The 14,989-nt window shown below is 39.3% G+C and overlaps 1 protein-coding gene across 4 annotated transcripts in view; it reads right to left on the reverse strand.

Annotated features, from left to right (window-relative positions):
- NEK11 (NIMA related kinase 11) overlaps positions 1-14,989 on the reverse strand; it is a 256,169-nt gene that overhangs the window by 56,736 nt on the left and 184,444 nt on the right. For all 4 annotated transcript variants that reach the window (XM_044252388.1, XM_044252389.1, XM_044252391.1 and 1 more), the window contains one exon: positions 7,867-7,927. In XM_044252388.1, coding sequence (XP_044108323.1) covers positions 7,867-7,927 — 61 coding nt within the window. The remainder of the gene's footprint in view (positions 1-7,866; positions 7,928-14,989) is intronic.

The raw sequence follows: 14,989 nt of genomic DNA on the forward strand, positions 1-14,989 counted from the left end.
TAGATATTTATTATTATGTTTGGCCTCACATTCCTCTTCCTTTGTTAGAAAAATCTACTTTGTGACATGGAGTCTGGTCCCACTGAAGAAGATAACACCCTCGCTACCCCCTTTCCCAGCCTCCCTTACTGTAGGTCCATTGCGTCGACAAATGACCAGCCTCTGCCAGTGAGACATATCCTCCCCAGACTGTATCCTAAGCTGGTAATGAGAAGGGTAGAGGTCACACGGAGTCCATCCAAGCGAGGCCCGGGCGGGAGTAGCGGCCATGGCCAGGTTCCCAAGGTGGCAATGGTAGTCAGTCTAGCAACGGCACCCAATGTACAGCATTAGTGGCCTTGAGGGCTCCCAAGCTGCCCTGGGAAGTGGCCCACGTGGAGGGAACTGAGGCTCTCCCCCAACTTGCTGCTGTACAAGTGAGTCATTCAGCCTTCAGATGACTGTGGTCCTGATGTCTGACTAGAACCTCATGGGACCTTGAGCCACAACCATCAGTTGATCCACTTTTAAAATTCATGATCCACAGAAACCATGGAAAACAGTAAATGATTATCATTGCTTTCAGCCAATAAGCATTGGAGTACTTTTTTAATGCAGCTATAGATAAGCAATATAGGCACCGACTTCGATGGAGGATCAGAAGAAGAAACGAATATTTGAAGGTTGTTAATGCATTTACCTTAAAACCAGTTCTAAAATCACTGGGTTGCTGCACAGTTGTTTAGAAATGTTGTGCTATTAACTTCTTAGAGCTTATCAGTAGGGGAAAAAAAAAGTGTCCTTTGGAAATGGATAAATGATCTTAAAATCCATGTGGGAAAATAAATGTCAGAGGATAAGAATCTTTTGAGAAAATAAGAAAATTGGAAGATAATTGTCCTATTAGACATTAACACATCCCACAAAAGCAGTGTAATTAGAACACTCTGGTACTGACAGAAGATTAAGAAGTGAGATCAGTAGACCAAAATAGAATCAGAAACGGACAATATCCAGGAGTTATGATATGGCAAAAGGAGAATTTAAAATTAGCTGGGAAAGAATAACTCACCTGGCATAAAAACTATGAAAATAAGACAATAAGGATCATAGAAGAAAATTTGGGAGTTTGTATATAAGAGTCTCTTTAAAAGATATAAACAGGAAAGTTAGAGTCTATAAAAATGAGATAGAAAAGGGAGCACTGATATCTTTATAATTATTGAACCTTAAATCAAGTGCAAGTAGCAGTGAATATTTCCCTCTACACAAAAGGGTACTGGGTAATAAAGACCCTAGTAAACACCTTTTACAAAGAAAAGGAGACCTTATTTGTTTAAGAAAAATAATAAAAATTAGCTACACAGACAGTTCATGTCTTATTAACAAGTGAGATGACTCAGGCAAATAACACTGAATGGAGTCACTCACCACTCAACCACTCAGACAGGAGAAAGGCCTGTCTGCTGTTGCCTGTTCTTGTCTCTGGGTTCCTTCTTACCCTGTCCCTTCTACCCACAGGACCTTCAGCTCCTCATGGGCAAATCTATCCTATGGCAGGAATGATCTCAGTACCTTCTCCATGAAGCTTCCTTGATGATTTCTATTCCCAACTGAAAGCAATCTCCCCATTTTCTGGATCCTTACTCTTTTGTTGTATAGTTATTTAGTCCCATGTCTTAATACTCCTCTGAAATCACAAGTCTTTAATGGCAAGATGCAGGCCTAAGATATCATTATGGCCTAATACCATTCCTCTACAAAGTACACTGTTGGTAGAGGTCACTGAGAAGATCTGACTGAAGTTGATCAGGGAGCTGGACCCCAGCAATCAGAAACCCCTCGTCTTTCCCCAGTCATTAGTATGTACACTCCACTTGCCTTTCCTGCCCCCCAGAGCCTGCTCTAAGGACACGGCCTTGAGGTAATGATATGGTTTTGAGATCTTTTGGTTGGTTGGTGTATGTGACTAAAACCAGTTAAAGCCTCTACATCGGCAAGTGGTTACAGAGATCTAATCATCTTGCAGCCATCCCAGACAAGCCTCATATGTAAGTTCCCTTGCTTATTAAAGCTGTCACCTACCAGTCCAGAGCAGCCTGCCTCTTTCTTTGGCCTCTCTTTGCCTGCCTAGGTATAGGGGCCAGTTTCAGATCATATCAAGGAAGCTCCCAAAGAGCTTACAAACCAACCTATAGTAACTTGGTGATATCCTAATGTATGAGTGATAAAAGAAGGCATGATTGCTGAGTTTCTTTCTTAAATTAGGCAAACTCAATCACTGGCACTTCTCTTCTAGATAGTAGTGATATACGGAATATTTTTTGCTAGGAGTATACTACTAAGAATTAATAAAACTACAGTTTTAGGGATTTCTCTATATTACAAAGCCCTTTCTCTGCCCCTGTTCCATCACCACACATCTGTTAAATGACTATTCCGGCATGGTAGCAGACACATAGTGAAGTCTCTATAAATTGCCACTAATTCTGAATCTGTTACATACTTTCAAGTTTTAAAGAACTTACAGAAAGTATTAAAATTTCCTAATACATCAGCAGAAGGTATAATGGCAAACAGATCTCATCCACTGGGTATCTGCATCAATATGATCCCAGGGGTTTGTGGTCCAAAACATCCCTCCTCTCCTCAAATGTAGTGGTTTCAGTATGTCAGTAAGGAAAGATAAAATGCTATGTTGGTATCCTAATTAGTATGAGAAATTCATTACTCTCAAGATGAAAAGCCTAATAGTGCAAGGTTAAATGACTGTCAGTAAACCTTACAGTTAACAGCTTAAAGTTTGAAGAGCTTAAGCAAAGGAAGATTCTAAAGGATTCAGAAGCCTTGATGCCTTCTCTGGTCTAGAGCAGTCACATTGTTTAGTGGAGAGAGAGAGAACATGAGAAAAGGGAGGGTCAGAGGGAGAAGCAGACTCGCTTCCAAGCAGGGAGCCTGATGCTGGACTTGATCCCAGGACTCCAAGATCATTACCTGAGCAGAAGGCAGTTGCTTAACCAGCTGAGCCACCCAGACACCTGAGGGGTAACAATTTTCAAAAAACCAAACTGATCAGACAACTCAACACACTAAGGGGACCTTAATGAGCAGAGAGGTTCTAAAGCATCTGTTATATTCTAATTGCTTCAATGACAACATCCAGTTTGGATCTACAAAATGAGCCTTCTTGTAAGTATAGTTTATCAAGGACTTATATCATTCTGCTGATGATTCGTCTCTCTAGAGGTACAGCCAATTTCATAAACATTTAAAAATGTTAAATTTCATATGTTGCCTTGATTCATAATCTGGTTACTAAGGAAATATGGAGACAGAATTTTCCTTTCTAAGTTCGAAGAAAAGGAAGTGAGAGGTCATTTCTGTCCTTACTGAATAGTGATGGGCCTGAACAGTTACTATAGTAACACCATCTATTGTCTGTGTAATGAGAGCCCGTAACCAGTTTCCCATCTCAAGTAACTCCTTTCAAAGCTACCGCCTTATTATTTGTTAAAGGTAATCTTTTCTGACCATGCTTAAAAACCAGTGGTATTCTAATCCACAGAATAAAATCTAGGCTCCTTAACCTAGCATACATAGCCAGGGTGGCTGACCCCTTCCTTGCACCTTATTCTGGTAATACCAAACTTACTGATTGTTCCATGAATATACCCAGCTGTTTCCTACCCCTGAAATTTCATGCTACTTGATTCTTTCTGAAGAATACTTCCCCTCCCCAAAACCCCTTGGCAACACTATTCATCTTCCTATTCATTCATCAAATGATTATTGAAAAAAAGTATTGTGTGCTACGCTTATATTGGACGCTGAGAATACTACAGTGAATAAGATCTTGTACTGCCCTGGGGTGCCTGGGTGGCTCAGGAGGCTAAGCGGCTGGATCTTGATTTTGGCTCAGGTCATGATCTCAGGGCTCTGCGATCAAGCCCCAAGCTAGCCTCCATGCTCAGTGAGGAGTCTACTTGAGATTCTCTCTCTCTCTCCCTCTGTCCCTCCTCCCATTTGTGCTCTCTCTCTTGCACTCGCTCACTCTAAAACAAATAAGTAAATCTTTTTTTTTCTTATGCTGTGCTTTTTATTCCCATGACTTATTTATTTATTTATTTATTTATTTTCAGTGTAACAGTATTCATTGTTTTTGTACCGCACCCAGTGCTCCATGCAATCCGTGCCCTCTTTAATACCCACCACCTGGTACAAATAAGTAAATCTTAAAAAAGAAAAAATATTTTGTACTTCCCTCACTGACACAAGAAATTACAAACCTCACCCTCGGTAAAGTCCTCCCCAGGCTGTATTCCCATAGTGGACCTCTGTCTTCCACCTTCCTTGTTTACAGTATGTCTTGTCCTCATCATGGTGTCCTATAGTTATCAGCTTCCCTGACTACACTGGGAGCTTATTAAGACAGGATGTCATTTTCTTCATCCCTCTGTAAAATCTGGCTTATTATACAGGGGAAAGGGAGAAAGGCAGGATACATATTTAAACCATGGAAATTTAATGTTTTAGTGTATTTGCCCCGGTGAAATGGCCTGCATTCTTGGCTGTCTCCTCCAGGCCCTGATTTCTGGCCTTTCCTGCTCTCTCTTTAATTTCTTCTCTCCCTCCCTCTCCCATTCCACCTGAGATGACTCAACATCCTGTTCATGACTGGCCTTTTGTCTTATATGCCATGGGGAATTTCACGGAGGGGAGGGGTGCGGGGGGGCAGAGATTTAGGGCTTTGGAAGTGATGTGTCTCCATTTGGGACAACGGGTCCTCTGTGTGTGAGAGAAGCACCTAGTGGTGCTCTCTGGTATGATGACAAAGTTGTGCCCTGGTTTGGCCAGGATCCTACCTAGTGTCTGAGACCATGTTCCAAATAGGTGTCAACATCTACAACCTCATCTAGTGCCTTGAGCCCCCTGGACCTCCCTAAATATTGATGCAGATGCTGAGGATAAGGCAAAAATCAATACTGTTTCCAGGGATGCCCAGTAACTCCTGTATACAGCGCCAAATAGCCCAGCACACAGATAGCACCAGATAAGGAGGAGAAAAATGTAGAAAGGGACTATCTTCAGTTCAGCTCATAGGCAAATTATAATTTTAAGAAATAAAATTTTTATTTTATACTTCAGCAATATTTTGTTTGGACTATAAATTGGGGTGGGTGCACAGTAAGAATTTCAGGGCTTAAGGACTTTAAAGCTATTGTTCTCAAAATGTGATCTGGGCCTGGAACATCAGCACTGCTTGGGAACTTGTTAGAAATACAAATTGTTGGCCACGTACCAGACCTGCATTTTTACAAACCCTGTAAGTGATTCTGATGCATGTTCAGGTGGGAGAACCACTGATCTAAAGATTTTTAAATGGCCTTGATATATAGAGGAAACTAATATACTGAACTTGGAATTCAAAAGGGCCCCTTCAAATTAAGGATCTCTTGAAGTTATACAAATGCTAACTCATTCATTCTCTCTACTCCTTATTGATATAGGCAGGGAAAATATCACTGCCCCACTTTTAAATAGACATAAAACTAAATCCGGGGTTGGGTTGGGGTCAAACCACTGCACACAATGTTTTCAGGGCTGCGAAGCTCAAATTTGCCTGGTCCAAATAATCAGAAAGGACATTTGCACCTGATGTTTTTTCTCTCTTATTGAGGTTTGGGAGAAGCTCTTGAAAATATTTGTGGAAGACACTTAACATCTTAACCTGCTCCACAGGCAACTGGACATTTCCAAAATGCATAGGCTGATGCTGTGAGTAAGCCTCACTCAATTCACAGAGGTTTTCATTTCTTATATCTGGCACATTTTCATTTACATTGTCCCCCAGATCCTGATAACGTCCTAATATATATTAATGCTACAGTGATTACTGTATCGTGAATCTCCCCCAAAATGTAGTTAGAGTAAAACAGGTCCTAGCTCCCTAAGCAGTCTCATCTCTATAACACTGCGTAAGGAGATTTCTTCATGACTTCTAGTAATCCTAGAAGCTCGGACTTCTGAAAGTAATAATATTCTCATCTGTGATGAGGGTCCCACTATGAGTGCCTCCCCAGACAGGTATTTCAAAAGCATGCTCCCCATCATCTCAAAGTCTGCTAGCCCACCCCTTAGTGGCTCTCCTTTCCTGCACCCATCTTAGGCATGTAACTTTCACCTTGTCTGTCTTCGAAATTGCTCACCACACATCCATTTGCTTCCTGGCTTCTCAAATGAGCTACCAGCTCTCACCTGCTCCCACCTCTCTTGTTTCCTTTGTCCTGTAAGTTTATGCCAGCTTTGTTCACTTTCTATCACTTGAGGTGAGCTCCAGGCAGGGAAAAAATGCATTTTTTATTCCATGTTTCTATTGCTCATTTTTATAAAAGCATACAGTCTAGAAGGGAATTTAGATATCATCTCTCCAATCCAGTGCTAATTTCTTTTTTTGCAGTGGAATCTATCTTTTTCAAGACACAACCTTATGTATAAGTCTAATTTATAAAACAGATACAAGTGAAACTATTTTGGTTGAAGCTGGTAAAGGAGCAGGGTGTGCATCTCATTTCTCTTAAAAATATTTTAAAATATCTGTTAAGGGCCTCCTCTGCACCAGACACTGTGTCAGACTCTGGAGAAACACAGATGAGCAGTGTAGACATGGGTTCTGTTCTCTAGCTGCTCAGAGACTTATCTGCTCTTGGAGGTCCCCAAGGAGCCCAGTCTGAAACTTAACTGATCTAATCCAAGGTCCGGAGAAGAAAAGTGACTTGGCCAAAGGAAAGCCTTCCTGGTCTTCAAATCCATACTTGGATTTGAAGTTAAATGTACCCAGTAAGTGTTACTGATGTGCAGTGGAACAGATTGTAGAGCAATGATCAGGAGAAAAAACCCAGGAGCTGTTTATGACTGAGGCTTCACAGAGATGTGGAATAAGCTACACAAAGGGTATAAACTATGCCTAAATCTCCTAATAAAATATTGGTGAATGTTTGCACACCTGAACACTTCATCTTTATTTCTGCCATTCCCTGTGAGGAGATTGTTTTGGCCACGCAATAAAAAAACTTAAAAAACCCAAACCAAAATTTAAAGAAAAAAAAAAATCCCAGCCTGTTTCACCCAGGACCTGTAGGTATATCCTCTGTCCTTCTACCCATGGCAGGTGTAACAATTCATCATCTATTGCTAGAAGTTTCCACAGTTGGGCTTTTCAGATTATAGAAAAAGAAGGAGAAACTAAGAAATAGGGTTTTATCCTTGAAGCACAGTCATCCAATTTATTGAAACTGACAATGCTAAAGAAATTTCAGCTTTGTTTTTCAGACCAAATCGCTTCTAGTAACTGACTGACCTTCCAAGTGATGGTCCTTGCAGCTTGATTGAATGCAATCTCTTTCTACAGGAAGACTGAATTTTATTATGCACTGCCAGATCACAGCTTGATCACAATGGACCACTGAATTCCAACTTTTTCATCCTTGGAGACTGCTGGTCACTTACAGTAATAAACTTTGAGTTGTCTGGGCCTGGGCCGACTTCCACCTTCTCTTGGCCTCAGTTTCCTCCTATATAAAATGAATAGGTTGGCCTAAAATATCTGTAAAATTCCTTCCAAGTGAGGTGCCTGGGTGGCTCAGTTGGTTAAGCACCTCCTTTGGCTCAGGTCATGATCCCAGGGTCCTGGGATTGAGTCCCGCATAGGGCTTCCAGGCTCAGTGTAGAGCCTGCTTCTCCCTTTCCCTCTACTGCTCCCCCTGCTCCATCAAATAAATGAATAAAATCTGAAAAAAAAAAAAAAGATTCCTTCCAAGTGTTCTACTCCTCAGATATTCCATTGGAATCAGCAGGTAGCATTACATTTTGGAATCTGAAGCAACTTACCTAGAGAGGTGCAACCCAGGACATTTTCCAGACACCTGACCAGTGCTTCAATATCACTGTCCTGTCAAAACAAGAGGGATTTACTTCTGTGTATGATAGAAGAATATTTATTGACATAGAAAAATGTTTTTGCCACATTTAGGCAAAACAAAACAAACTATGGTGACAAAATTATTTGACAGTATGAGCCCATTAAAATTTTTTTTGCAATTGATGTATAATTAATATACAGTGTTATATTAGTCTCAGGTATACTATATAATGATTCAACATTTCCATACATTACTCAGTGCTCATTAAGGTAAGTGTAATCTTTATTCCCTCACCTGTTTTACCCATCCTCCCACCCACCCCCCTCTGGCAACCACCAGTGCTCTGTATTTAATAGCAGCTATTTGTCTCTTTTTTGTTGTTTGTTCATTGTTTGTTTCTTAAATTCCACATATGAGTGAAATCATGTAGTATTTGTCTTTTGCTTACTTTATCTTTTTCTCACTTAGCCTAATATCCTCTAAGGCCATCCATGTTGGTGCAAATGGCAAGATTTCATTCTTTTTGATGCCTGAGTAATATTCTATTATATATAAATTATATATATACCACATCTTCTTTATCCATTCATCTATGGATGGACATTTGGGCTGCTTCCATATCTTGGCTATTGTAAGCAATGCTGCAATAAACATAAGGGTGCATCTATCTTTCCAATATTTTTTGTTGTCTTTGGGTAAATACCCAGTAGTGGAATTAGTGAATCTTAAGGTAATTCTATTTTTAATTTTTTGAGGCACCTCCATACTGTTTTCCACTGTGGTTGTACCCATTTACATTCCCACCACCAGCGCATGAGGATTCCTTTTTCCTCCATATCCTCATCAATATTCGCTATTTCTTGTGTTCTTATTTTAGCTATTCTGACAGGTATAAAGTAATATGTCATTGTGGTTTTGATTTGCATTTCTCTCATGATTAATGATTTTGAGCATCTTTTCATGTGGGCCGTTGTATGTCTCTTTTGGAAAACAGTCTATTCAGGACCTCTGCCCATTTTTAAATTGGATTGTTTGGGTTTTATTGGTGTCAAGTTATATAATTTCTTATATATTTTGGATATTAAACCCTTCTCGGGTATATCATTTGCAAAGATCATATCCCATTGAGTAGATTGCCTTTTTGTTTTGTTGATGGTTTCTTTCACTGTGCTAAAGTTTTTTATCTTGTGTAGTATGATCCAATTTTTTAAAAGAAAAATATCTATACCTATATTTATATGTATACATATATATATTTCAATCTCTCCATCTCTATCAATCTGTAGATCTATTCCTCTATCTCTCTGATGGGAAGAACACACACTGAAAATGTTAACAGTGGTTTTGACTATAAGGTAAGATTATGGATGATCTTTATTTTCTCCTTTGTGTACTTGCATCTTTTCTAAATTTTTTATAATAAATAAATATTACTTACTTAATTTACAAAATAGGAAATGCTACTTGGAATGGGGAAAAGGGTTTTAGTTCATCTATAATCTATTCAATACATCAAAAATCAAATGAATACTTTTTTCCTAGGGAATGTCTCTACCAATTCTTCTTTGGAAATGTATGGTCTTCAAAGGGTCATAAACCTAAGAACTGCACCTCTTACTTACCTTAGCTCTCAATAAGAGTCAGATACCCTCATGAGAGCTAAAAGAGGGTCCCAAAACTGTATTTGGCAACAAATACTGTCTTTACTACAAAATAAATGCCTGTCCTCTATCCAGGAGACTGGAAATATACACAATAGCATCATAATGATCTGGGAAAATGGAACCATTTAATTATTTTCAGGTTTGTGGTTACATTGAGGGAAATCAATAATTTGTGGCTCCATTTCAAAACAAGCAACACATTTTATATTAAGTATTTGTGAACTTTAGTAAAATGCACTGTGGTATAAGAATACTCTAAAACATTGCATAAATGTGTTGTTTCAAAATATAACATCTGGTGGGGGTTGAGAAGCTTTTTATGCATGTGATGAAACTCAGTATCATTTCATGTTCTGATGTATAGAAGAGGCAATGATGAAGAAGGTATGTTTGGCCAACGTTGGTCAATGAGGCTAAAGCACTAACTGAAGACCCTGGTGTCCAGCCCAGTAATAGGGAGGCAGGATGATTCAGAAGAGGAAAAAACAGATCCCTTCCTTCTTCTGCACTCTTGTGGTCTCCAAACTTAACAGGGACATCTTTGACTCAAAGAGAAACCCAGCAGAGACATCCTCTGTTGGAGGTAAAGCAAAGCACACATTGGCATACACAGGTGGTGACACCAACCTCTTGTTCCTCCACTAAATGTGCTGGTCTGGTTTAAGTGGCTTGACTTCCCAGGTCTAAGGTTCTGCATCTATGAAACTAGTGGTTGAATCAGATGATTCGTAAGGGGTTTTTCAGCTCTAAAACCTGGTTCTTCCACAAAGAGTTAGATGGACAGTAAGTGTGTGGATTGTTTTCCAATATGGCTACAATAATCCTTCCTATTCCTTTGTTGCTATGTCATTCCTCACATCAAAAGTTAAATTCTCTTTCCCCATGCCTTAACCTGGCCTTGTGACTTGCTCTGGGCCTCAGAATGTGGCAGAAGTAATGTTCTGTGACTTTTGCTACTAGGCCTTAAGAGGTCATGTAGCTTCCATTTTTATTATCTTGGAAGCCAAAAACCATGTAAAGAAGTTCAGGCTCTCCTACTGGAGAGATACTATGGTGAGATGCCCTGCAGCATGAGAGGCCATGTGGAAGGAGACAGAGGCCCCCAGTCACAGCCAGCATCAATTGTCAGACATATACATGAGGCCATCTTGGACCCCTAAGCCAAGCTCCCAGCTAAATGTAGCCACACGAGTGACTTTAAACAATATCACACAAAACAGAACTATCTAGTGAGTCCAGGCAATCTACCTAGAGAATCATGAGAGACAATAAATCACTGTTTTAAACCATTAAGTTTTGAAGCATTTTGTTACAAAGTAAGATAACTAATAACTGAAACACTAAATAAACTGAGATCGCTTACCAAGTATTTCACATTTTTATGTCTCTAGCACCCAGCATGGCCCCAGGAGCATGAGGAATGCTAAATGCTCACCTGTGCAGATCTCTTCCAGTCTCAGTGATTTCCAAGGAAGTAAAACAGAAGAATGGCATTGACTGTTTAGATCATAGTCTAACCCTAGTTGGACAGCAGGGTTCTTCCCACTCAAAGTACATCCTTACTGTGAAAGTAGAGGAAAAAGCATACTACTTCTTCTTAACTCTGTAGCCTCAGTCAAGTTGGTTAACCTCTCCAATTGCCATTTTCCTTCATTGCAAAAGGAGAATAATGTCTTTTATCACACACAGGGCTCTTACAAAAAACAAATGAAATAATAAAAAGCCTTTAGTAGAGGGTATGGCTTGCTGGAAATACCAAATGGGTGGAAGAAGAGAGTTGGATAGAACAGGATGGAATGGGAAAAGAACAGAGATATAAAAGGTTAAAAAGTCCCAATCACTGTGCCTGCCACAGGACATGGAGATTTGCAGTAAGTATCTGAGTTGAGTCAAAGCAATAGAAACAACAAGCACCAGAGTCAGGCTGTAGGAAGCATCTGGGTGGCTGGGACATATCAGTTATATTCTCCTAACATAGAGGACAGGGAATCCTGTAGAAGAGTGTGGGAAGGGCGGAAATAATTCTAATAAAATTGAATGAATGAATGAATGAGTGAATGAATACTAACTTGTACTGAAGTCTTAATATGTGCCATTGTTTCACCAGTCTACATGTGTTAATTCATTTAAACTCAACTAAGTGGTGCTATTTTCCTCCCCATTTAACAGCTGAGAAAACCGAGGCACAGACAGGCTCCATATTGTGACTAGGTTTGTGTAACTAGTAAGAGGTGGAACAGGTGGTGTTCTCCAGAGCTTGAATTCTTCTTAGTCACTACAGTACACATACATATACATGTAGATATACAGTACACATACATAGAGTAGAAGGCAGGGCTCCAAACCCAAGCAGAGCTTCACCATATTACTGGAGGAACCGGAGTGCAAGCTCATGAAAAAAACTCAAAAATAATTCTTTGCTGAGATATATATGCAATATAATGCAGCCTGAGGACAAATGCAGCTACAGACGGGCTGGGTGCGGAGGGGTGGGCTCTTCATCAATGGCTTCCAACTCCAGGTTCTAAGAGAACTGTAAGCAAAGCATCAGTTCTCTGTCTAAATTCAGCCTCAAGAAGAGTAAACAAACACAGTCTGCCAATTTCCCTTCTTGCCCTGAAGACTAGGGCAGAAGAGGTCATGGACAATGACTGAGCTCAATTTACATTCCCAACAAAAGACAAGTAACTTTCTGTCTCTAAGATGCAGATTAATTAGGGCATTAAGACCAAAACTCCAATTGTACCCACTGAACAATATTTTTAAAATTTGGAAATAGTATCAGACCTACAGGAAAATCTGTATCCACAAATCTGATCCTGTGGATTACAAAATGCATTCCCTCTTTCTGCTGTAATTCATCACTGCATTTGTTTTGTAGCTATGCATATTCTGCCCACCTTGTTTGATTTCACTGTAAGTTTCAAGGAAGATATTTATAAGGAAAAGCTTCAGTGGTGATAGTTCTTACCAACTTCTATTCTTCCTTTAAAATAGTTTTTTTTCATGTATTTAATTTCCCAAGTTTCAGATTTAATATCTGTTATTTCCTAATATACTGCTACCAGAATATTAGAATTTGCCTGATTGTTTGTGGTGGGCATTAGTAAGTTCTGGTTAAATTACAATTTGAAGGTTTTTAAAAAGCGCTTTGACCATATGTATGTTTACATTTAGTAACAAATCATTTAAAAACCATTCACAAGTTTTGGGGGGGTTTTTTTGTTCGTTTTTTCATTTTTGCTGACTGTAATTCAAAATAAAAGCTTTTTGTTTTGGTATTTAACCCATTTTTATAAGCAGCTGAAGACGCCATATTTAACTTTATATCTCAGTGATAGGAAAATAGTTGCATTGGTCTTGCATAAGACATTAATTCTCATACTTCATATAAGGAGTATTAGTACGGTCCCTTTTTATTATGTTTGAGTTAAATTTTGCTCTAAGGAAAACTACAATTCTTAAGCATCCCTATTATTAAATTTGAAGGTTCTTTAACAGATTACAGCAAAGTTCATTATAAAATTGTTACGGTGTCTTCAAAGACTATAAAATCTGAGACACTGAGAGAATTGGTCCGTTTGTATTCTGTATTTCCATTATTTGCCAAAAGGAATGGGGTTAAGATTACATTTGTTTCCTCTCTACTTCTATGGATCCACATCCCCATGTTTAACTGACATACTAAGGGCTCGGTTGTGTCTTATTAAAGAATATATTAAAGAAAACTTTTCTAAAAAGTTGCAAAAGCAGTACAAAATTCCCATATACCCTTCATCTTGACATTGGTGCACCACGTTCACATGCTCATTCCCCCATCTATCTATACACACCAAGGTTTCTCTACCTTGGTGTCACTGACATTTTGGGCCAGATAATTCTGTGAGTTACAGGATGCTTAGTAGCATACTTGGCTTCAACTCACTAGATGCCAATAAAATATTCTCATCACCCATCCCTCAACCCTGGGATGTGGAAACCAAAAAAGTCACAAGGCACTGCCAAACGTTTCCTGAGGGGCAAAATCTCCCCTGATTGAGACCAGGTGGTCTACATATATAGCTCTATCTTCCCATACAAATTTTTTTCTCCTGGTTAAATCTGAACAACTTGGTGATCAAAATAAATTACATTAATAGATTAATAAGCTACAGAATTAAATAAGATGCCAAATATACTTTTTTTTAAAGATTTTATTTATTTATTTGACAGAGAAAGATCACAAGTAGGCAGAGAGAGAGAGAGAGAAGCAGGCTCCCCGCTGAGGGTAGAGCCCGATGTGGGACTCGATCCCAGGACCCTGAGATCATGACCTGAGCTGAAGGCAGCGGCTTAACCCACTGAGCCACCCAGGTGCCCCCCAAATATACTTTTTAACATTTAAATGAAACTTTCTGTATTTTGAAAAAGAGAGAACTCATACAAAGATCAGCTTCTTCTGTTTTTTTTTTTTTTACATTAAATAATTTAGGAAAGGAGTTAGGGAACTTGTTTTACTGCACTGCAATTAATTTAGCAATAAACTCATTCCTTGTGTTGCAGAAATTATCATTTAATCGAACATAAAAGACCCCAGTAGAAATATATCCACCCCCAGGAGAAAGGAAGAAAATGGAAATGAATACCAACGTCTTTTTAAAAGATGATTTCCACTATTCTGTGTCATGTTTGTACTTCAGCAAGAAGTTCAGTCATGGAAACACCTTGCAGGAGCATATTATGGCTGGTACAATGCACGGATTATGCTGTTGCCTGGAACCTGTGCATTTCCTCACTGTTTCACAATTTAAATTAATCTCTGCCAGAGCTAAGTGGCCTAAAAAAGCAACCACCTCCAGACAGAAGCCAAATTACAGTGCCACCAGCTTGCACTCATTTCAGCCAAGTGCCAGGGAGCCGAATTTCAAATGCTGTGCAAATGATGTAACGGTTCTTTTGCTGATGAATGTAGACACTCTTCAGGCCTCCTTCCCCCATAACCACCAACTCCTCCCTAATAGGAATAGGTCCCTGAGGCATGAGGAACATCAGATAAGACTCAGCTCTGAAAAACTGCCCCACAGATTCAAGTTCAGTCAAACACCCAGATTTTTTTCAGAAGTAGATGCAGTAATCTGGCCAGTATATTAAAAATTGCTCCTAAGCAATTGCTCCTAAGCAAAGGCAGCTGTTTTGAAAAGGTCAGTGGGATCTGTAATGTACGTGAGACCTACCAACACCTGCCCAGAGGCCACAAAGAAAGCCATGATATCTGGGGCAATCTGTCCTTTGAAACAATGTTTATACAGAGATATTAAAAATAATACATCCTCTAATAATTCATATTTATTTTTTATTCTGGAAAATAATAGAAAATTATCAAAAGAAAATAATATCACCAAAGTAACCCACCACTGTTGATGCAACTTTACCAATATATATGCACAT

This window comes from Neovison vison, chromosome 6 (assembly GCF_020171115.1).
Source record: "Neovison vison isolate M4711 chromosome 6, ASM_NN_V1, whole genome shotgun sequence".
NCBI lineage: Eukaryota > Metazoa > Chordata > Mammalia > Carnivora > Mustelidae > Neogale > Neogale vison.